This window comes from Vigna unguiculata, chromosome 3, assembly GCF_037176805.1.
Source record: "Vigna unguiculata cultivar grain cowpea cultivar isolate G323 ecotype 2 chromosome 3, ASM3717680v1, whole genome shotgun sequence".
In the NCBI taxonomy this organism is placed as follows: Eukaryota; Viridiplantae; Streptophyta; class Magnoliopsida; order Fabales; family Fabaceae; genus Vigna; species Vigna unguiculata.
Window position 1 is genome coordinate 57,245,901 of NC_140794.1, and position 24,759 is coordinate 57,270,659.

At 31.2% G+C, this 24,759-nt stretch overlaps 3 protein-coding genes across 6 annotated transcripts; 1 reads left to right on the forward strand and 2 right to left on the reverse strand.

The window, feature by feature from the left end:
* Positions 1-3,731, reverse strand: LOC114175633 (SGNH hydrolase-type esterase superfamily protein). The gene is made up of 6 exons (XM_028060402.2): positions 3,440-3,731; positions 3,272-3,349; positions 2,449-2,589; positions 1,877-1,953; positions 971-1,135; positions 1-454 (listed from the first exon to the last, which is right to left on the reverse strand). Exons 1-6 carry the CDS (start codon positions 3,539-3,541, stop codon positions 277-279), a joined length of 741 nt encoding a protein of 246 aa, XP_027916203.1. The 5' UTR covers positions 3,542-3,731; the 3' UTR covers positions 1-276.
* A 4,762-nt stretch (positions 3,732-8,493) lies between these two features.
* LOC114178416 (putative boron transporter 2) lies at positions 8,494-13,906 on the reverse strand. 4 transcript variants are annotated; one of them, XM_028064298.2, is made up of 12 exons: positions 12,438-13,906; positions 12,011-12,093; positions 11,697-11,912; positions 11,490-11,542; positions 11,320-11,362; positions 10,872-11,038; positions 10,593-10,766; positions 10,371-10,466; positions 10,013-10,150; positions 9,611-9,933; positions 9,197-9,467; positions 8,494-8,961 (listed from the first exon to the last, which is right to left on the reverse strand). In XM_028064298.2, the coding sequence occupies exons 1-12, from the start codon at positions 12,539-12,541 to the stop codon at positions 8,803-8,805; spliced, it is 1,827 nt and encodes a 608-aa protein (XP_027920099.1). In that variant the 5' UTR covers positions 12,542-13,906; the 3' UTR covers positions 8,494-8,802. The 4 variants fall into 4 exon arrangements, with proteins under 4 accessions (XP_027920099.1, XP_027920098.1, XP_027920097.1 ...); XM_028064297.2 differs by having other exon boundaries at positions 11,490-11,628; positions 11,720-11,912; positions 12,438-13,900; XM_028064296.2 differs by having other exon boundaries at positions 11,191-11,362; positions 12,438-13,900.
* An 8,114-nt stretch (positions 13,907-22,020) lies between these two features.
* LOC114178346 (iron-sulfur cluster assembly protein 1) lies at positions 22,021-24,206 on the forward strand. Its single transcript, XM_028064186.2, has 3 exons — positions 22,021-22,348; positions 22,452-22,506; positions 23,693-24,206. Exons 1-3 carry the CDS (start codon positions 22,066-22,068, stop codon positions 23,850-23,852), a joined length of 498 nt encoding a protein of 165 aa, XP_027919987.1. The 5' UTR covers positions 22,021-22,065; the 3' UTR covers positions 23,853-24,206.
* Positions 24,207-24,759: the final 553 nt, after the last annotated feature.

Below are 24,759 nucleotides of genomic sequence, written 5' to 3' on the forward strand. Positions count from 1 at the left end.
TCACCCAACAAAAATACGGAATCAAATTATAAATGTTTGCACGCATTGCATAAGCATCGCACAACGTGAGTATTGTTACAACGATAGATTTATTATAGTATCACAACAACAATTATATCCCATTATGAGAACAACTACATCAATCTCACAGCCTCATTTGGAAAAATATTCTTTATTGTGGTTCCATTAAAGCATTGGACTCAAATACAGTTCTGGAAGAAAATCTTAGATCACCAAGTACAACAGAGTACAAGAGTGCAAGACTAGACCAGAGTATCACAATGGGACATCACAAACCTGCTGGAAGGCTCTCTCAGGATGTTCCGAATCAATTTTTGAGTGGTGAGGAAAATCAAATGGCAAGTTATCAGCGGAAAGTCCCGCTTCATTGAACACCTTTATCACTTCTTTGTAAAGTACTGTATTTCCTTCTGTTGTCAGATGCAACCCATCCCTTACACAACAAAACATCAATGTCAGGTGAAATCACCCATAATTTTCAAGAAAGATATTGGAGTTGATTTTATTCATTAAGCAATTCTGAGGAATTTTCATACATAAATATAAGAAAGCAGTTTACCATGTCGTTAACAGACTAAAAAAGTAAATTCATGATGCCCTTAACAAGATAACAGATCAAATTATCATATTTAGACTTAGGGTCTATCAAGACAGACTTCTCAATATGCACTTCTAAGAGAATAAAATAAGAAAAAATAAAATTTTCCATCAGTTAAAATTAGTTTGTATAAAACCCTCTCGGATTAACTTTTCCAAAATATGGCTTTCAACATATACATAAGCTAATTGTAGTTTATGGAAAAAAATACTTTACTTTTTATTTTTATTTTCTTCACCTAAATGTATTTATGAAGAAATCTTAGTCATCCTTGATACAATCGAGATCTAACTAAAACTCGGTCACACTTATGTCAGAGTCAATATTTCTAGAGTCCAGGTTGTAACAAACCTCAAAAATTTCGTTTGCCAGTCATCTGTTTCTTGCATTTTGGACCACAGATTGATATACCACACGCCTATTTCATTTGCGACCTCAACACAGGCATTAGCATATTGACCAGTTACTTCATTTGTTCTTTCAGGCACTTTGGTAGCCTTCTCACCATATTGGGATCTGCAAGACCCAACAAAATCATCTCAAACATGAAGTTAACTTCTGTTGAACATATAGAAGCCAATGAAAATGTAAATTGTAAACTAACATAAGCTTTAACATAAACAGTAATGTGACACAGTTTCAATACAGAAGCTTTAATCGTATTATCTACAGCATAATCTTTCCCAGTTAGATACTGACAGTCACTAGCATACTGTGAGATTAGGTGGGTGGTATAGCAATAGACTACGATAGTGATGGCATGTACTTCAGGTGTATATGACATGAACATAAATAATCAAATGGATGTTTGGAAAAGATGGAGTCGGGCACACTAGCAGTTATAATGGCTATGGATGTAACAATTACTGCATTTATTTTGTAAAAAAAGGATTACACCCTCCATTTTTGCCCCAGAGATTGTAAATGTGGATCATTTTAGTTCTTGATCGTGCAAGTCTCATCCAATTTAATCATTTTCCACCAACATTAAGTACTACAGTACATAATGTTTGATAAAATCAGTGACTAAAGTGAGAGTTTTGTAAGGTAGGAAGTAACCTGCGATTATAACCTCAGGGACTAAAATAGGGATTTACCCAAAAAGTAAACCTACTAAATCAGGAGGAACAATTCCATTTGATGGTATCGGTGAGGCAGGTGTCATAAATATTCAAGCACATAATAGCACATAAGGTAATGTCTATAAAGGAAGGCAGATTATAAATACTAAATCTAACAGAAGCAATTCACAAGTACCTTGCATATGCCAGGCGTCCTTCCTCGCTGAGTGGAGGTGGAGTAATGAGCACAATTTGCATAGCTTTTGAGCATTCCTGAAACAAATTATCACATTTACATCAACAACAGATGATCTAATGAGCACTTGGGAGGAAAATGGGAAAGCTTCTAACGGAGCTTGTTTGGAGGACTCATAACAATGGAAAAAAAAAACCTATAAGTTCTTTAGTTTATTTCAACAAGTTTAATGGTAAAACTTGTGACATAATCTTTCATGTGAAAATAGCTTGCTGAACACGTTCTCAAATGTCCTGAAATGCCCAGCCGTTTTACCCATACAAAGCACTAAAACAATCAACAATAGGCTACTCAGTGAAAAAAATAACAAGAAAAACAACAACAAAGCTACAAGAAACCATGGGCCATTAAAGCACAAGATAGAAATCATCAGAATCACTCGATGAGTTCAATGCTTACATGAAATCAAAATTTTGCAGATAACACACAGAAAAATTAGAGTTAAAAGTTGGACGGATAATTCAGAAACTGGTGAAATTTAAATCTAAAAATATTGAACAACTAAATGTAACCTTCAAGTGTCGAACAAATTTTCTAAGGTTCTCTTTGAATTCTTCAATAGGTACATGTTGCCTTTCACTTGTTCTTCCTAACAAAGCTGCATCATTAGCACCAAAGAAAATTGTGGTAGCAATAGGTGGTGTAGTTGAGTCCTGCAGATGAAGTCATCCAATTCCAAACAACTAAAAACTCACAAGATCAATAAAATAATTTGCAAAAATAAAACAAAGGCCTTATTTTAGGCAATAGAAGACTCTTTTTGGATGGGGGCAGGGGAGGCTTGGTGATCTGGCTGGACCCTTATTCCAAAACTGTTATGTAAGCCTATGAGAAGTTCTGTCAAATCAAATTTGGTTTTCTAGTCTGGTCCACCACCCTAAATGCTCAAACAGATTAATTTTCAATTACAAATTTCAAGATATCAGTTAAGTTCATATGCAAAAACTTTGTTACCTAACATTCTTGAAGTTTTCGCAGACACCCTATTGACAAAACAAAGTAATGAATTATATTGGCTTAATTAAGTTTTGGTATTATCAATTGATGTCCTTATTAGAATTCTTGTCTTATTGGGTGCCCAATTTTCCTTTCATTTTTTCCTAAATAAATACGCTCAACAGAACAAAAACTTTTAATGAGACCTCAGTTCAAAATACTAAAATTTATAAAGTATTTAAAACTTAATTAAGCAACCTATATTTTATAAAAGTAATTATTTGATCTCATCATGTTATACCGAGGCATGTTTCACCCATAGTAGTTACTGGACTTTAAAAAGGGGCAAATGTGCAGACACCAACGGGAAGAAACATGATTTAGGTGAGAATAAGATACCAGAGGGAAGAGGTGGTTCAGTAAGAACATAGCCCACCTAGTGTTGTATCCACCATAACCACGAACAAGTACATCAGCCTGAATATGCAGATCATTAACTGTGACATATATTAATAATTTAAGAAAACGGATCTGACGTGAGAGTGTTTGACTGAGAAGAAATGTTACCCTGCGGGAATACGCATTGGCTAGCGGAACACCCCATCCATTCTGTTGGATGGATTGCTCCGTTATGGAATCTCCAAACAACACTATCTTTGGCCTCACCATCGTGTTCGCACGCGCCAACGCGATTCTACGTTGTCTTCACTGTTCTTCCACACCATTCAACACTAAGATGATCTCTCTGTACATTAAATTATTGACCTAAATCTGACACGTTTTACAAGATGAATCGTTAGTTACCCAAATATCGCCTTTTTTCTTTTCTTCCACCGATTCCATTCACTAGTTTCACTGCCCTGGTACTATGCCTTTCAAGCTCAAAAATATCTCAGTTATTCTTTAATTATTAATGTTTACTATTTTTAATTATAAATTAAAAAAAATGAACGAATGGTTAGATTTCAAAATTTGGAATTCTCTAATATTTTTTAAAATATTAATAAAATAATTATATGTGTTTATTGATAAACTACCCCTAACATTAATAATAAATTTTAGCTTTGTTAAATATCATAGAAAGTATTAAAAAAAATTTAAACAAAGATAAAATATGTGAGAATTCTAAAATTTCCTCAGAAAACTTTGTTCTTCTCTATAATAATAGTTCTCCATAAAATCTTCCTTTTTCTTCTAAAGATTTCAATCAGCTTCCATTCTTTTTCTAAGAATCAACACTATTAGAGTAATTTATGTTGCAAAGAACCCTATCAAAATAATCAATTAATTGCTTTTAATAGTGAGTTCGAAAATTCTACCCATTCTCTGGGAGCAACTTGTTTTCCCTTGCATGCAAGTCCATATACAGTTTCATGTCGTCTCTTTCGTTCTTAATAAATCTCTCTCTGTTTATGATCCTGAAAATTTTGCCCTAATCATTCTTAATGGACATTTGATTTTGTGGATAGTGATTTTTTTGTGTGACACTCTTTAAGGATGAGAACAGAGTTAGGGAAGCTAGTCCTTTTTAAATATAGTTGATGTTTTTGCATGTTTTCTTTCTTTTTTTAATAAATTTGGTAAGTGGATTGAGAACAATGAAAAAGAATGAGACCAATGACATAGAGATTTGTTTTATAATTATTATTGAACTTGACAGTGAATGTGATTTTCGCAAAATGGGTTCTGCGAAATAAATGATGAAATTTTATTGTTGAATGTGATTGTACTAAGAGTTTATATTGAATTTCTATTGTATTGCGTGAATGATGATAGAAAGATATTGAGAGGGTGAGTTATGTTGGGCTTACATATCCTGTGACTTGTTGGTTGGTTTGAATGATGATGGAAAGGTATTGAGAGGGTGGGTGTTATTTGGTTTAGATATATGTGATTTGAGTTATTGGTTGGCTTGAATTGGTTAGATATGTATAACTTAATTGGATTATGAATAATGAGAATGTGTTAAGAATTATTGAATTTGTGTAACTGAATTAGAATAGAATGAGGGTATTGAATTAAGGGTTTGAATTATGTGTGGTACTGATATGGATTGATTACATGAACTTTGCAATCATTAGAAGACTTTGACTTGTTAGAATAATGATTTATAATTTACTATATAGATATTCTTCTCATGCCACAAATTGTAATAATACTGGTATTGAGCTATGATGGTTAATATAAGAATGTTTGTGAAAATTGGTGTGATATTAATAGTCAAATTAGTTATTTCCAAGGGAAATGCTAATTTATGGTGAGTTAGCGTGTATTGAAGGGGGTTTGTTATGTGAGATTATCCTAACTCAACTAGTATCGAATGAGACTTCATTTGACAGACAATATGATATGAAAAAGGATCATATAGGAAGCTAGTGAAGTTAACTGTCATGACTTGATGAGTCACATTGGTTTATTCATGATACAAGTTTTGAAAGAAGAATGGAAGGTAAGTATAACCAGTACAGAGTCTCACGAGTCTATTTATGTGAACTATTTTGTGTTTTTGGACGAGTTCATGTAGTGAAATGTATTGTTGAATGAATTGTTGGACTAAAGTAGTAAAGTGGTATCAATGAGAAAATGAGAAGGGCTTAATTTAAGGATTGATTTCTAGCAACGATTCATTTTGATAATCTTTATCTAAGTTATTATTTCTTTTATATTAAATTTGTCTTTTTCTAAAAAAAGTTTTTTATGTGAGTTTTATGTTGGTCTTAAATAGGATGGCATTAAGATTCAAGAGTTTATTTTCAATCAAATATACTTGATATTTTCATAATTATTTTGATATGTTACTATTTATGGTATTTTTTTTTATACATTAACTTACCCTTACATTTCTTGTGTTCTCTTATCTTTTGCGTAATCGTTTGTTATATATATATATATATATATATATATATACACGTGAATTTATGGTGATAATGACACTATAGAATTGAGACAAGAGAAATGAAAGATTAGGATAAAAATATTATAAGAATGATGGATTATAGTTTTAAAAAAAAATGTAAATTAAGTTCCGTAATCTATATTTTTGAAGTATAGTATTTATGAGTTCATTTTAATTGCATTCTTTTCCTATCTCATTATCTAGTATAAGAATTATAAAATGTAAATTTATCTTGAAATACCTTATTAATGCTAGATACTTTATATATAAGTATTACTAAGTGTTATGTAAAATTTGTGAGTTGTAACAATTTATTTATATACTTTTAAAATGAACTTAATTAAATATTTTATATGAATAATTTAATTGACTATTTAAATTAATAATTGGTTATATGCCTATACTGTATTATAAATGTTTAACAATATTTAGTGATAATTGATTATGTTTTATTTATTATTCTGCTTCTTCTTCTTTTTTAAGTTCAGAAACGTTTTAAAAAAAGTTTAGAGGTTCCAAATCAAGTTCATCATAAAGTATGCACCTACCAAGAACAATAACATCTCATTGACTAAGTTGTATATCATAAGAGCATTCTCTTGTTGATAGTTTTGAATGGTTAAAAAGTGTTATTGTTATTTGAAATTTCATAAAAATAAGTCAGAAAAGAAAAAATCACAACATTTATAAGATAAAATGGACCAACATTAAAAGTTGAGAATAAAACATATTTATAGTAAATAGAATTGCACTCGTTTAAATAAAACTATATATAGAGTAAATATCCGAATCAATATAAGAATTTTTTAATAATAAAAAAGAAAACAGTATTATTATATAAAATATTTATTATAAATACAAGATTTTATTAGTTTGGTTTGAATTTTATTAATAATTGATATAATTGAATATGTGTTTGATATATAGTATTTGTAAGAAAAAATAACATTAAATTGCTAAATATGAAAATATTATTCTCAATATCATTACTATATTTAGATATATACACTCAACAGATATGAAAATAAATTCTTAATATTGCCAATGCTAATTATAAACAGGATTCCTCTGATAATCCATACTTTAATAGTTAGCAAATCTCATATAGTCCAATCAAAACACTTACAAGGTCTCTTCCACCGAAATCGATGTTGGAAAAAAAAAATAGTGAAGTAAATGAGAATTAGAATGTGCTACCATGTGATTTGTGAAATTAAACCTATTTATATGACTCACTTATATAGAATGATGATTTATATTAAGTTGTGTTTGCACTTATACAGAACATTTCTAAATCGAATATCTTAAGTTGTGGTTGCTACTTGCTCACATGTAGGGTCTCTCATGTCAGAAGTTCTAACTTTGAATAGGCAAATTTGCAAGTACTTTATAAGAAAGTAATCACACGTGTTCTCTTTGCATCTTTGGTATCACTTTCTTGAGTTTCCCATGGTGTGTCTTCGTTCTGAGCAATGATACCATTACAACTTGATAGAACACAGTTTGAGTATGTTGGATAAGTGATAGTGTAGTGCGTATCAAAGACAGTGCAAAGAGAGTTAGATTTCCACTAAGCTATGTTCCATATCATGGATCAAGAACGCCACGATCTCTCATCTCCTTCGAGGAAACACTCTTTTTCAAATATCTCCACGAAATCACATCTTTTACAAAGTAGACAATCACAATGATCATAATTCCCTGTCAGACAGCATTAAAGAATGACAAGTTATTGCATGATTTAGGACCGTACACTCGTGATTCTATATGTAAGTCGTAGTTAGGTTCTATTTACTATTTCTCTTAAATTGAAAAATATGACAGTCACATAGAAATTGGTTAAGACTGTAAACATGATGATCTTATGACCCTACATTGAAAGATATTCAAATTTTATATGAGAAGGGCTTAACTTGAGGATGAGTTGAGTGACAAATGTAGGACCAGAGGTTCACTTTTGTTACGATTTGAAACTAATGCTCTCTGCACAAGTTTTCCAACCAAGAAAACGCAAACTCTACATATCATAGTACTGCGCATGCTTTCATTCCCACTATTTATTTGTTAGCACTTCTCCAAATTAGCTTTATTTAGCATACATATCATATAGGCATCGAAATCACTATATTTCTTTTTAAAGTAAGCTACGATGAAAAAAGTGATTAAATGCGTCTTTGAAATTATGCACCAACAATCCCCTACATGAACTTGCGTTTTAATAGTGTTAAACAGGAAAAAGCAAATTGTTTGAAGCGCACTATCAAATGTTGACGGCAATTTGGCTTTATAGTTTTACAAAGGTTTAATTTTAGTTAATGTATACACTTGACAACTTTCTTTTAGTCTCTATAGTTGAATTTATTTATTTTTTTCATATTAAGGCCCACCTTAAAATGAACACACCACATTTTTTCTTTCCGTACATTTTGGTACACCTGCACATGACTAGTTTCCGTTTTGGTCCCTACATGAAAAATACACTTAACTCCCTCATAACTTTAGTAAACAAAAAATGGTGTCAACTCAAGTAGGACCACAGAACATATGCAGTAAATTTGGCAACGAAAGGTTGAAGGCAAGGTCTATGATACACTGCGAACTAGCTATACATTCATACGATGCTTTATTTAGCAGTAAGGAGTAAGATAAATATTCATCAGATCTTTGTTTCAAAATCCCCTCGTTGTTGTTTTTTTTTCCTTTGCAGTTCCATATACACTACACATAAGCAAAACCTAAAGTTAGATTCAACACCATCAATCCATCAACTTGAAAATACCCCTGCTCGTTCTGTATCAAGGTAAAATGAAGTCAATATGGTTAAAGATTGAAAGGAAAGAAGAGTCAAAGATAAACATCTATAAGATAACGTGTATTCATAAACAAGCTCATGACCTAGTGTGCTACTTAAAACTATTTTCAAGGAAACCCTATTAGCTTTGAAGGTGAACCACTGGAATCTTGTCCAAGAAACATTGGCTGTGAATTAGTACTTCTCTTGATCTTCACTTGAGTTACTGGAGAGCATTGAATCCTATGAGTTATTTGCATAAGCAGGAATGGTATGTCCACGTGATGTTGGAGTTGAGTTCCTGGATTTCTGACTGAGGATCTCCCCACGACTCCTTGTAATAATTTCATCAAGAATTTCCCCACTATTAATATTGACTGTTGCTGTCTGACTACCTGAATCCTGTGAGGTATATAAACATCAATCTATGAACAACATCTTCGACAGATACATATATGTAATATAATGTTATGCAGTATGAATATTTTGTGGTCTAGCTAAGCAAGCTGAGTTTGTACTCCACCCACCAGAAGTCCAGAGAAAGCCATTTTCTAATCAGAACACGAAGATGTTTGAAAAACAAAATCAATCCTAGTATAAACCTAATTATGATATGATAATGGTTGAAACTACCTACTTCGAATGACAAGTTGAAACTGACAACAGGTGCTTCCTCATATGCTGCAGCATCCAATTCTTGAAGATGGGCTCCTTTAAAAAACTTGGGAAGGAAATATTGACGTACTGGGATAAGAAGCATGATTAACATTGGGAAAAGGACCCCGGCAATTGGTATCCAGGTTAGACCAAAGCAGAGAAGCAAGTAAGCTGTCTGGAATAATGTAAACATGGCCACCGTTTTGAAAGGCACGGTCTCAATAAAGGCCGCATGGTGTTTCTCCAGCACTCTAGTAAAGAGAAAAGAAAATGGAATCATCATCTTCAACATTATAAAATGCAATGATAAAGCTATGGACATTCATGATATGCAAACAAGTGTTAATTTTAACATGGATAATGTTGTAGGAGTCCAGAGCATAGATAGATATACTTGTATCTTCGACTTGGAGCAGTAAAGAGATATAATATTCTCTCCCAAAACTGATTTCCGGGCAAGCTTTCAATTGCCATGAAAGCAAAGTAACCCCAAAGCACTGAAGTTGGTATCTTCTTCAAAAGAGGCATAGCAGCAACACAAAGTGCAACCATTAATGCCTGCAGCAGATTGCTGAGGCGCTGTTCTTTTACTTCAACAGGTAAAAGGTCGTCAATATCTTTATCCACATCGAAAACAACCTCATCAACAGGGGTGTCAATGTATCCATGACTTTGAGCCAGTTGGATGGTGGATTCCTTCATCTCCTTTAGCCCCTGCTTGAATAACAGAATATTGGATAAAGGTGAGAAAGATCACAAATTTAAAATCGTTGGGAAATGATAGGATTATATATACCGAGGGAGGTGGTATTTGGTGGGCTAAGGGAGTCTGCATTTGATCATATGCTTCTTGCATACTTTGGTATAGCTGATTCAGGTTCATATTTTTCTGGATGCTTTTCCGTGCGGCAGATACAACTTTGTTACGCAATATCTTCTCCAAACAAAACAAGTACCAATGATTGTCAAGTAGTTTAGCTATGAAGAAGCAAAGTTTAGCAACATGGACTATACAAGTTTGTCTAGTGAAACAGATTTAGTTTCAGAATGAAACTTATAGATATTTTTCACTAGAACCATGCATTAGATAGTATCCAAGACATTTACAAAACCATAAATATGAAGTAATGAAATAGTAAAGAAAATTATATTACCTGATGTTTTAGAGTCGCTAAGCTTTTAGTATGCATAGGAGATTGAGGAATCACACCGTTGGATGGAGGGATTCCAATAAGCCCACACAAAATGGTCTGGCAAACAACTTAAATAAGATTTCAAAAGGAAACTATTTGGTATATGTCTATACACAAAGCCGTCATTTGCCATTCATTAATACTGCAAATGAATTTCAGAAGTATTTCAGAGAAATAACATACCAAGAAGCCCAAGAGGAGAAGGTCATAATGATATGATGAGGGTTTTCTTAGATTGAACTCCTTTTGCTGGGCAAGTTGTGAAGCAACACTGTGATCAAAGTAATAAAGCACGGCAATCATAGTCGCTGGTATAAAAGCTCCAATAATATAGATGAGAGGCACATTCAACATTTCCTGCTAGTAAAAGAAAAAATGAGCAAAGAACTACACATTTCAAGGAAAAGAGACATTGTCTATCATTCACTGTGAGAATATTATCCACATTAAATAATCAGAGACCTTAATTACTGTCCAATTTGTGTATGCACCGGGAGACCATGGGTTTGGACTGAAAAGTCGCCTAGGGATTCCCCTTGGAACCTTATTGGTTGGCATATAAGACACAGCAGTCCACACCAGAATCATTAGTGGGACTCCATAATCAGCTACAAATCCCCGCAAACAACCTAGAACACAATCTTATTTATCAGAAAGTAACTTGTAGCCAAAACCTGAGAACAGAATATTAGTATGTCACAATCAAAGTTGTAGTATATCTTGCAATGCATGAAATTCCCTACTGAATCGTTTCATCAGGATTCAGAAGCATAACCACTACCTGCTCCGTATCGCCAGGATCTAGCCTTACGGCTTCTTAGTGCAGTAAACAGAAGGCCAAATGACAAAACCAAAGCAAACATTCCATTTCCAAACAGCCAAGAAGATTGGAGTGCAATCTGATTGGTACCTTCTCTCTGGGACTGGGGCACACCGAACTCTTCCACAAGTCCCTTTTAAGAAGGAGATTACTGATTTTATTACAAAACAGGAGTTTTAATTTTGGTAATTGTAAATAAAGGACACCTATATATGATCCCAATATCCAATTTTCAAAATTACTTAACAAAAAGTACTCACCCTTATCGCCTGCTGCATGAAGAGCATTGCAATCAGCAGACCAAATAGTTCACCTGCAAGGCGCGTGAATCTGTTGATTATGGAGCATGCGCCAACAATGGCCAGCAAGAAGAGCAACGCAGCAGTCCAAACACACACCCTAAAAATCAAACGGTGGAGAATTTTTTCTTCAAATTAACAGTGATTTCCTTTCAATAAATAACTCACCACTCAAGGAAATCAAGAGATACCATCCAGTCCAAGGAAGGAATAGTTTGTGTCCCAAATCTTTTCTATCCTTTGCAAAGTCATACAAAAATGTATACATCAGAACCGTTGGCTCAGCTACACCAAGTATCAGGAGGGGCTGCCCTCCTAAGATTGAATGGATAATGCCACAGAGTGCTGTTGATGCAAGGGTCTGCACTGCAGTTAGAGTTCCATCTATAGAATATAACCAATGAAGCATTTCTTAGGAAAAGGGTCACCAAAATTCAAAAAAAAAAACAAAAAACACTGAACCAGAAAAGTTTTAGTTGTACCTGTGTTTCTCTCCAGTTGCTCCCCGAAAGAGATCACTGGAATTGCTGAAGCGAAAAATATATATGTAGTTGGGGCAAGGATCCTATATTAAACAACATCAAAATTAAAAGTTTAAGAAATCTTCTTGTAAGTTTCATGAGGCTAACTGTGAATTAGCTGTTCCATTTGCATTAGCTATGTGTTTTATTTATTTATTTTGAAATGGGTGACTTTTGGTTTCAAACTCGATGCAGCTAGGCATGTTAAATAGTTTTCTGCATAATTAGACACTTACAGAAAAAGAAAGTATGAAGGCAAACAAAAAACTCATAATTTAAAATTAATTTACAGGTAAACTAATTTTAATTTATAAAAACAGTTTATTTATGGAAAAATTTATCCATAATTAGATTGAAATATCAGAATCTAAAAGTTTATACCACGAACCTGATGCCTGCTTGGAATCCACTAGTCCAATCTTGTTTGTAGCACACAAGTCTTCCTTTGAGGTCATTCTTGATCCCACGCAAGGGAACAAATGTTTCTTCCATGAAGGTATTGGAATGTGAAGAGATGAGTTTTAGTTTGCAGGAAATGAAGCAGAAGACTTGAGTGGAAGATAGTGAGTCACTTCAGGGGACTCTAGAGGCAAATGGTGATTAAAGTTGCTTAGAAGAAATATCTATAACCAAACTTTGAGCAGAGAGATGGAAAACCTACATATCTAAATCTTCCTACATAGGAAAGCAAGAAAAAAAAAATGGATGTTCATCTATATTGTAGCAGCACCCCAGGCCAGAAAACGAATAAACGAATTCAGATGACGAATTCTCATTTGCAATGACAATGAAAATGATTTGGATATATTGTTATGAGTGAGCAAAAGAATGAGTTAAATTAGTAAATGAATAATAAACAATCGGGTAGCATATCCAAGTTGGATTCGAGAGTAACAGAAAACTGAGCATTCTCCATAAGCTGAATATGAAGAGTAGAGTTCAACCACGACGAGTTCAAGAACCAAAATCTTTTTCACTATCTTACCACATGAGCCTTCCACGTAATCGTCATTCCGCGAAAGCAAACGTGAACGTTAAACGGAAGTTCACGTTAGTCACATTCAAACCGAAATTGAGTTCTAAAAAGGTGTATGGCCTTGGAGAACAATCCAAAGAAATTAACGGAACCCCATCATTCCAAGCTGCACTGGTTACAGCTCAGAAACGCCTGAGAGAATGGACACGACAGAACACAAACAGAGTTGTCGAATATGAAACGCTAGACCCAGATGGGTTTGTCTGGCAAGATTAACGAGATTCCAAGACTGAAACCATGATGAGAAGTAATTGTTCAAAAGACTTGTGACAAATTGAACATTAAATGAAAGAGAAATTGAGCGTTTATCAAATCTTAAAATTACTTTTTTCTTTTCACAGAAAGAAGATTGCAGTTACATTAAAGTGAGGGTACTAACGAAGAAGTGAAAATGGTAAAGTAAATAACGTTCAAACACCCACGCTAGCAAAGAAGAAGTAACAGTTTCCGAGACAGAGACTGTGAAACAAGGAAGAAAAAGAACGCTGAGTAAAGTTGGAAGATTTTTGTGTGACATGTGAGAATGTGTGTGAAGCAACCTCATGCATATATAGTTGTGTTTCCTGAATGAAAACTGCAGTGGAAGGAGCAGTAACACGAATCAAAAAACCGTAAATGGAAGTGTGACGCAAACACGGAAGCACATGAAGAAGATATTTTAATATATGCGCATTCATTTTTCGACCTACTCTGACACTTTACAGAGCTGGTATATTAATTTCGAAAAAACTCGCTCAAACTAAGTAATAACAGAATTTCAATGCAAAGCAATGTAAGAACCGATTTTTCTCATGACATTTTTGCCATCTTTCTTCGATGGTAAACTAAACTAAATCAAGAACTGTTCTTGCCAAACTACAACTGTAGTTGGAGATGCTAGAATATAAGTTAGAATGAGATATCTTGGCATCTAAAGAATTCAAAAACAGTCATCTATATACATTCAAATCCAGTTAATGCTAACACCGTAAGAAAATCACTATCCAACATAAATCGGTTTATATTGAATTACTGGTATTTTTATGTTCTAAAATTGAAGTTACAGAAGTAAGCATGCATAGATGGATGAGATAGTGAGACGTTATTGGCAGCAAAATTAGGTAATCCGTACGAAAGCAGTGTTTTGAAAAAGAAAGCCCAAATTCGAATATCCGATACGTATCTGTGAAACGCACGTCGCATTATAGTGTGTAGAACTCCTGCCAAACACATTTTTATTAAAATTCGATTAAAATATTCGTAACTTTTAAAGCAATTCCCAGTCAGTAACCACTACTCACTCAAACACACAAAATAGGGTACTTCAGTCTTATGTTTAAGGAATATTTTGATTATTATTTTTTATTTTATATTAGCAGCTAAAAAATGCAACCCGTTAGGTTTTCCGTACTTTATTAATGGGTGGTTGAATCTATGAGACAAAGTTAATCTCTTACTTAAAGATTCAATATTTTATTTAAAATAAGGAAAATGATATTTTGACAACTTTCTCTTGTAACTTTAGGTGTAATCTACTAAATGGTTTTTTATTTTTATTTTTTTCATTTTCAATCTTCCAAATCCAGTTAAAAAATTATTTTCCTTTTATTAAAGAACACTAGTATTTTGACACTATTCTATTTTTTTTTCCTATCATTTCATATCCTCATAACTATTTACTTTTTTTTTCTTCTAAAAATATAAAAGTTAACTTTTGTTAAGACTATTTTACTCTTGTATATATTATCAAATGATCGTCAAATGGTATCAAATCACCTTTTTCCTATTAAAAATGTGAGTTTAATATTTCATTTCAAACATAATAATTATCTTTAATAAAACAAATTCTCTCTTTTTTTTTTCTTCTTTTGTGAAAGGGGTGTATCGATCTTTTAGAGATCTTAACTTAAGTCTGATTCATGAAAAGAATAAACTCTAAAAATGAGTTAATTTTATCATATATAAATATTTTTTACTTTGGAAAGCATTAGTTTCTAGAAAAGATATACTCAGCTTAAGAAAAAAAAAGCTGTAGCTCAAGTATTATTCTCTAGTCAAAATTTACTAATTTCATTGGCTGGGGTCTTTTTTATGCTTTCAAGAAATTAATTACTTTTATTATTATTATTATTACTATTCAATTTAAGGGATTAAAAAAATAATTAATTTAAATTTATTGATAATTTAAAAAACTTTTATATTTGTCACTTAATTATAAATTGTGATGTATAATAAATGTGTTTATTTTTCTTAAGAGACAGATCTCATATAATTATTTATTGATCAATAGAGAGCAATATTTATATTACACAAATTTAGAGTTTAAAATCTACGAGGAATTACTTTTAAGTTGGTTGGTGTAAAAGTCATCAAAATTACTATACGTGTTATTTTTTCTTAAACTTTCATTTTTGTTTGACAAAAGGAAAATTTAGTTAAATTTTTATTAGTGAATCATAACACATGTAAAAAGACTAGAAAAATATTGGTTATAGAAGTGAAATCTCATCAAGTAACAATATCAATGAAGAGATTTATTAAAATATTATATTTATTACATTTCATTAATAGATAATTTACAGCATCAATACTTAAAAACTACAGTGAATAACTAAATTCTGGTGATAATATCTTTGATTCCTCTATTCTTCAATCCCATCAAATGTGGAGGTATGAGATTCAATTCCCCTCTTTTGCCTAAATTCGGAGCCATAAAGGTTCCACTGTTCACCATTCTTTCTTTACTAATTAAAAAAAAAAAAATACCTAACATGATTCCACTTCCATATTCCATATAACTACTAGTATAAAAATCGTTGTAATTTATATATCTTTGATTGAACATCTCAAAATCTCTTACCTAGTATCATGTGTTTCAAAACACATGCATGTTTTCTGGTGACAAGTGCAAGTAGAGGTGATGAAGATCTCACTCATTAAATTAAAGTTACTAAAATACATTAGAATTTGTTGTTCTCCAATCCCATCAAACATGGAGGTATGAGATTCAATTCTTCTCTTTTGCCTAAATTTCAAGCCATAAAGGTTCCTCTTTCAATGATTTCAATATAAAAATTGAAAATGTATCTAGAAGGACTCAATCTCCATGTAATTCTGTAGTTGAGATCTATGGTAAGTTATACTCTGATTATGAACATCTTCAAAAAGTGACTTTTGAAAATAATGTAAGTTAGGTGCGAAGAGCACAAGTACCTAATACACTCATGCCCAAAATACTCACAATAATTTATTCAGTTTTTTAATATTTTTGTTGATCTTCTTGTAGTACAAGTATAAAGAATGTCAACAGTGTTTTTTTTCTAGTATTTAAAACTAAATTTAACACAAGTTGTCGTTCTTCAATTTGAATTTAAATCTCAAGAGTAAAATATACTTGTTTTTTAATGAAAAAGAAACATCTTTGGGGAAACTGTTGTTAATGGTGTCAATTGCAAAATGTTATCATTGTTTTTGGTATATTATAATATCAAGGTTTGAGTGAATCAAGCTAACAACTTTTAATTCCTGTTATTTTTTAGAACATAGTTTGAGTAAAGTGATAAGTAGTGTTAAATATATATAGACTAATAAGATTTGCTTCTTTATTACATTTAAAGCAATATTAATTTAATTCATGAAAATAACAATGCTGATTATTTTAAAGTTTAAAATTAATTATTTTCTGACATGCATGGTAAGGGGGTAGGATTATTTAATGTTTTCATTAAAAGAAAATGCATATAAGCTTAAGTGAGAAAGGTAGCTAGACTTAATCATGCATGTAATGATGTTTTTTTGCTTTGCTTGTTCATTCACTCATCCAACATTTGGATAAGCCAAAGTGGCGTGGAGGACATTTTTAGGGAATACGATTTCTAAGATTCGTTAATTATAATTCAAGGAATCTTACAATCATAGTATTAGTTACTCATTCATAATTCGTCTTTTTCAGGAGAAATTTAGGTCATGATTTCCAGCTGAACCTGGAACATTATTGATTTTGTATTTATCTACACATTTTACAAATTGTACATGCAAAATGGAGTTTTGTCGGCCGGTGTTTTTATCTGCAACTCAAGTTTTGTCCATAAATTCACTCTTGTCTATTTTTTAAATTATGTTTTGAATGCATAGTCTCTACCATTTGACTGTTCAAGATGTTGTATAAAATTTTAAAGTTTACATTTTTTTTTCTTTAGGTCAATGGATATTAGCAATGTGAACCATTAGCCCATTCCGAAAGTCACAATGAAATGGGATTTCTTTCTGTACCTCCAATATTTTTTTAAATTCCCAAAATGATTCTTGACCTTTTGACTAGATAAAAAATAATTTTTTTTTCTTGTTATATTTATTCACCTACCAAGACTCACTCCCTCATACTTTCTGGTTAAGAGAATTATCGAATTTTGAAATTCAATTAAGATAATTACTGGATTTCGAAATCCATTTAAGATAGTTAATGGATTTTAAAGTGAAATGTATATACCTCAATACGAGATAGGTGCATTTGGAAGTCTCACATTTAACTAAAAATAAGAATATATATATATATATATATATATATATATATATATATATATATATATATATATATATATATATATATATATATAAAAGTGAAACTTCACTTTACAAGTCAGTTTTGTGGAGGTGAGTTAAATTCAAAGTTCACTTCTTAAAACGGTATCAAAATCATAATTTAAAACCTATACTAGCGAGATTTATGTTTGTTGAGCATATAGTTTTACCCACTATTTGATCATCTATTAATGTCTAGTCTCACAAACGAGACGTCGACAAAAGATAAGATAATTTCATAATATATAAGTGAATGCAAACCTTACCCTAACAATAAAAAAAATTAAAAACAAAATTAAAAATAACAAAAATAATATATACATATATATATATATATATATATTTGAATTTTTTCTTTTGTTTATTTTTTTATTTTTTTATATTTGGCTTTTAATTTTATTTATTTTTAAATATTATTTTCTTTAACACATCATATAAAAAAACAAAATTAATAAATAAAACAAAAAATATTTATGTATTTATATTTTTTTTTTAATTTTCAATTTTCAATTTTTTTATTTTTAAAATTTTTTTTAATCTTATTTATTTTTCTTAATACATTATAAAAAACAAAAACTAATATATATATATATATATATATATATATTTCAAGTTAGTAATGATAATAAATTTCAAAATTTGATAATTTTCTTAACTAGGTTTTGAAATATGATAATTTCCTTTACTAGATCTCGAAATCCGCTAAGATTTCAAAATTTGATACTTACCTAAGTTAGATTTCAAAATCTTTTACTTCCCTAAACATTTTTTTTCTCTAGATCGTAAAAAAAGTATGAGGAAGTGAGTGTTGATGGGTGGGTAAATTAGGAGAGACCACTCTAGGTGGTGTTAACGTAGAGGATGCACAAGGAAATTAATGAATACATCCCCTCGTAATGATCATGTTACTAGGATTGTGTGGGATGGTAAAGTAAAAAATGGTAGTTATACAATTTTAATATTTATATTGTGTATTGAGTTTTATATTTGTAGGATCATATGATAGCTAAAGTTTGTATTCCGTAAATGAAAGTTAAACAATTTTGGGATCCCTTTACAACATTAGTTATGAAACAACAAACAAGAAATTGGTGTCTTCATTTTGTTCACCACCGTGACACAGGGAGACCAACATCATTGGTGGAATGATTATCACACTGAATGATGAGTTCACACTCTTGTATAGTTTTTATTTTATGTAATATTACAAGTAACTTTGTTTATATTGTAACAAATGTAAATATACAAACATTTTCCTGGTATTAGGAATTTGAGTCTCACTTATTTGTAAATTTACAACTATAAGATTCCAACTTAATTGTTTAATACACAATGTTGTAAAGGCTTAAATATAATAATTTCTTTCTAATTAATTGTCGGCTTTCGTTATATAAAAAATTCTATCCTTGTAAACTTTTTTTGATATTGTACTTCAAACTTCATCATCATTGACTCTCAAAAATAATCATTATAACAACCTTTAAGCAAAATATATATATATATATATATATATTTTGTCAATACATTTTGTCTAATAAATTTTTTATTATGAATTATCGGTTTGAAATACAAATTTTATCTTCTAGAGTAGACAATATCAAATATAAAATCTGTATTTTATATTGTATAATCCAAACTAATAAATTTATTCTTAATATTTGCTTATAATTTGTTTAATCCAAAATCCATAATTTAACTTTTAAATTATATAATCTCAAAGTACACTTTTTTTTAGATTTCTCAATTCAAAAACATCGCTACCATTCGTAAACGGTGAAAAAACATTTAATACTTGCTACATGAACTATTTGAGTTCAAGTTTTACAAAAACTTTGATTTGATCTTCAACAGTATCATTTATCAAAACCTAGATGTTCACAAGAGCAAGTGATTAAAAGAGAATATATATATATATATATATATATATATATATATATATATATATATATATATATATGACTCATAAATAAGAAAATAAATATTTTAGAAAAATAGAAATGTAAAGAAAATCATGGGGTGCAGAAAGTAAATACCTTGACAAACCGGCTTACTAGTCGACATCCACATTCTTACTTTTAATTAAGGTTAAAATACTCCGTTAGTCCTCGTTTTTGTTGTAGAATCTCAATTTGATCCTCGTATTTTTATTAGTCTCAATTAGGTCCTCATTTTTGTAAATTAGTATCAATTAGGTCCTTTCCGTTAGTAGAGAACTAACACCGTTAAGTAGGTGCCACGTGTCAACTCCTCGTTTTTTTGAATTTTTTAGGTATAAATACACATTTGGTACCCAAACTTTTTCGGAAAGTTCAGTTTGGTACCCGAATTTTAGGAATGTTCAATTTGGTACCCCAATTTTCTAAAGAGATTCAATTTGGTCATCTCCGTTAAGTTGGAGTTAACACCGTGTCCGTACAGGACACGTGTCAAGCCATGAAATTTTTATTTTTTTTAAAATATTTTTTTTCAAAAAAATTAATTTGTTTTTTCAAAAAATTTAAAAACTGCCACGTGTCAGTTTATCATCGTGCCACGTGGCAGCTTACGATCATGACATGTGGCAGTATAATAGTTATTTCCAATTTAGTACCCTAATTTAAATTTTTGGTTTAATTTAGTACCCAAATTTTTAAAAATGATTCAATTTCGTCCTTTCCTATTTGAGACCAAATTAGTAAATAAGCTTAATTATAACTTATATAAACATGTTAAAATAATTGTTTTGAATTTATACATCAAATCACTACACCTAAATATTCAAATTATTTTATTTTTTACAAGTGTAAAAAATTTCATGTATAAAAAATTACAAAGGTTAAAATGTAAAAAAGAAAATAATTTAAGTATTTAGGTGAAATGATTTGATGTATATATTAGAAAAAGTTATTGTAACATGTATATATAGGTTGTAATTAAGCTTATTTACTAATTTGGTCTCAAATGGAAGGTGACGAAATTGGATGATTTTAAAAAATTGGGGTACTAAATTGAACCAAAAATTTAAATTGGGGTACTAAATTGAAAACAGCTATTCAACTGTCATGTGTCATGATTGTAAGCTGCCACGTGGCACGATGATAAACTGACACGTGGCAGTTTCTAATTTTTTGAAAAAAAATTAATTTTTTTGAAAAAAAAAATTTAAAAAATAAAAATTTCATGGCTTGACACGTGTCCTGTACGGACACGGTGTTAACTCCAACTTAACGGAGAGGACAAAATTGAATCTCTTTAGAAAATTGGGGTACCAAATTGAACATTCCTAAAGTTCGGGTACCAAACTGAACTTTCCGAAAAAGTTTGGGTACCAAATGTGTATTTATACCAATTTTTTAATTTTTTTTTAATTTTTTTTTGAATTTTTTAATTTTTTTTTTGAATTCTTTTAATTTTTTTTAAAAAATATTTATGCCACGTGTCACTTCTGTAATGTGCCACGTGTCAATCTAATATGGTGACACGTGTCAAATTAATGTATGAATCTCAATTTGGTCCTCATATTTGTTAAATTGATTTGATTTGAGTCCCAACTTTTTTAAAAAATTTTAATTTCGGACAATCCAAATTTAGACCAAATTTTACTTTTATATAATGTTATGATTATTTTTATTAAAATTGATATTTTTATTAAATATTTTAATAATATTAATTATATTTAATATTAAAATTTTAAATATATTTATTTTAATTTTTTATAAAATTTATTTAAAATTTTAAATTTGAATTTATAAAGTTGTTATTTTTAAGCTAACTATAAAATATTGTTGATATTGAATATTATACAAATATTTCGAATATAAATTTATTAATTTATATATTTATAATTTTAAAATAAAATTTAAATAAAGTTTAATGTAAAATATAAATTTAAATAAATTAAATGTTGTTAAAAATATGTAATAGAAATATCACTTGTAATAAAAGTATCATCATTACATTTATAAAAAAATTAAATTTGTTCTAAATTTGGAGATTAAAATTATTTTAAAATAATTTGGGACTGAAATCAAATCAAATTAACAAATATGAGGACCAAATTGAGATTCATACATTAAGTTGACACGTGTCACCATATTAGATTGACACGTGGCACATTACAGAAGTGACACGTGGCATAAATATTTTTTAAAAAAATTTTAAAAAAAAATTTTAAAAAAAATCAAAAAAAATCAAAAAAAATCAAAAAAATGAGAAGCTGACACGTGGCACCTACTTAACGGTGTTAGTTCTCTACTAACGGAAAGGACCTAATTGATACTAGTTTACAAAAATGAGGACCTAATTGAGACCAATAAAAATACGAGGACCAAATTGAGATTTTGCTACAAAAACGAGGACCAACAAAAAGCGAATTATTATTAATATTTTCCAATTTTCTTGGGTTGGGTCTCTCTGGTGTCGGGTGGAGGGGAAAATCAAGATGCTGAGAGTGGGCGCAAAGAGGGTTTTGGGAACGACGTCGTTGGGCGTTAGGGTTCCCGCGCGGTGGTACCACGAGAGGGTTGTGGATCACTACGACAATCCCCGGAATGTTGGATCGTTCGACAAGAACGACCCGAGCGTGGGGACGGGTTTGGTGGGGGCACCGGCTTGCGGTGATGTCATGAAGCTCCAGATTAAGGTCGACGACAAAACCGGAAAAATCGTCGATGCTCGATTCAAGACTTTTGGGTGTGGCTCTGCCATTGCTTCTTCCTCCGTTGGTAATCCCAAACACAAACATCACTCTCTGTTTCCTGATTCAATTCATTATATTCCGTCCTATCCTCATTTACCACTTTTCTGATGTATATATCTTATTTTCAGCTACTGAGTGGGTGAAGGGAAAGCAAATGGAGGAAGTTCTGTCCATAAAAAATACGTAAGTGTACCTACCATTATCTGCAGTTTTGCGTAATATATCAGCCCTATCGTATATCTTCATTGGAAAACACTGGATGGTGTGTGTGTGTGTGTGTGTATATATATATATATATATATATATATTATTTTCATGTATATGAGCTATGTTGTGCTAAGTTTCTGCGCAAGGCAATAGGACAGCTTACCTTTTAAGTGAAAGAAGAATCTTTTGTGGAGGGAATGGTTAGTGTTGGAAATGTGTTGTACTTTAATCTGTGCTGGTTCTTTGTTATGTACTGCCTTTAGGAGTTTAATCTTGCCGGATAGTTCATGAAGAACAATAGACTTTAATTTGCTTCACATATTCACATTGGATACGTATTTAATACCGATAACCATGGATACTTCACCGGTATATTTATATGTATGTGAAGTACCTAACTTTAAAAAGTTGTGAAAATCCAATAGTATATAGAAACATAGAAGCTCTGTTCCTTGATGAATGAAAACTGGTTTTTGTCCTCGTTGGGGTTTATTTCTAGAAAGAAATGATACTAATATTGTTCGTATCTGCAGATTATGAGGAGTGTTTTATGAAAATGATTTATAATTTTTATTTTGTTTTGTAATATCTAAGTAGTACATATTAATTTGGACTTGCAGAATTACAATTCTCTACCAACCTCATTAATGACCACAATAGAACTGGAAATGGAAATTCCTTCCAGATGACACTCACTCGAAATCAGTAGATCAACACGAGAACTCCTTCTATGATCAACAAACCCTTATTCGTTTTTTAAATGTTAATTAAAGACTGAATCTAGACTATTATCAAGATCCTTTAATGACTGAATCTAGACAATTATCAAAACCCTTTAAGAGTTACTATTTTCAGGTCAAGTAGAAAAGGAAAATAACGGAAAATAAGGATTATGGACCCCTAATCAATCAAAGAAACTTAATTGCAATTTTAAAAGAAATGACCAATTATAATTAAGGAGCTCTAGGTCCAGTATAAGACAACACTATTACTGAATGCTCTAACCTGGAGAATCTCTTAAACTCTTGGCTAAAAGATATAGTATATTATATACTTCTAGAATGATCATGCCATGTGCATATTGTATTAGATACACTTATTGTAATTATGCATCATAGCTTCGGTTATGAGATCTTGAACTGACATAATCGATGTCCTGCAGTGAGATTGCAAAGCATCTTTCACTTCCACCGGTTAAGCTCCACTGCAGCATGCTTGCTGAAGATGCCATTAAAGCGGCTGTCAAGGATTATGAAGCTAAGCGTGCTAAGGCAACTGCTAGCGGAGAGGCAGCAACAGAAGAGACGCGGGCCACTGCATAATCACTTTCGTGTATACAATGATGATGATGACAACCGTTTGTTTGTTTGTTAATTCTGTCAATCAGTTACCAAACGAAGAATACACCCTCACTTGAGACATTTTGTTGGAGTTATTCAGCTAGTGAGTATTCAGATTATGTGAAGTAAATATTTGAGACCCCGGTTATGATTTGTTATCTGCTTGCTATGTATTCAGTAGTACTCCATTATGACCTGTGTACGCATATACAATAAAACATATCGTGATATTTTCACAAATCTAGTTCTTTGAGTCGCATGTTTTATGTACTTTCTTTTGGTGAATCTGTAATTAGACTTCGTCATCATAAAATTAATATATTGTCCTTCAATGCATGGCAGAATCTTTCTTTTCTTTTTTTCATTGTACACAAATTAAAATTTATGGTAGTTGTTAATGTGTAGTAGAATAAAGCATCTCATAAAGTACCAGAGCATAGAATCAGATTCTGAAGCAACTCCGAGTTATGGTATATCAATAAAGACACGGCCAATGAGGCGAGCACCATCCACCCTCAACAAATATGAATTCTTCACAGTTTATATTTGTTTCATTCATAAAACCCTAACTTTGTCCATGAATGCTTTTGATGGAGGACGCATAGCTTTGGAGAGGAAAAACTCTTGATCCTAAAAAACCGATGCCTACGAACTAATGAGACTGACATTTATCGTTCTTAAAAATCACAATAAGATTCCCGCAATTTCATGGACTGGTGTATTTGTTGTCAAATAGTATTTTAAAAAATGAGAATGAGTGGTTGAGTCCAAAGCGAAGGGAAGGATTCATACCAATACAGTTAAGTTACCACGGAAAAAAACAGATTTCAAGAAAGGGCACTGCACAGTGCAGTTGATGACTAGTGGAACTTTAAATGAGCAGCATTTC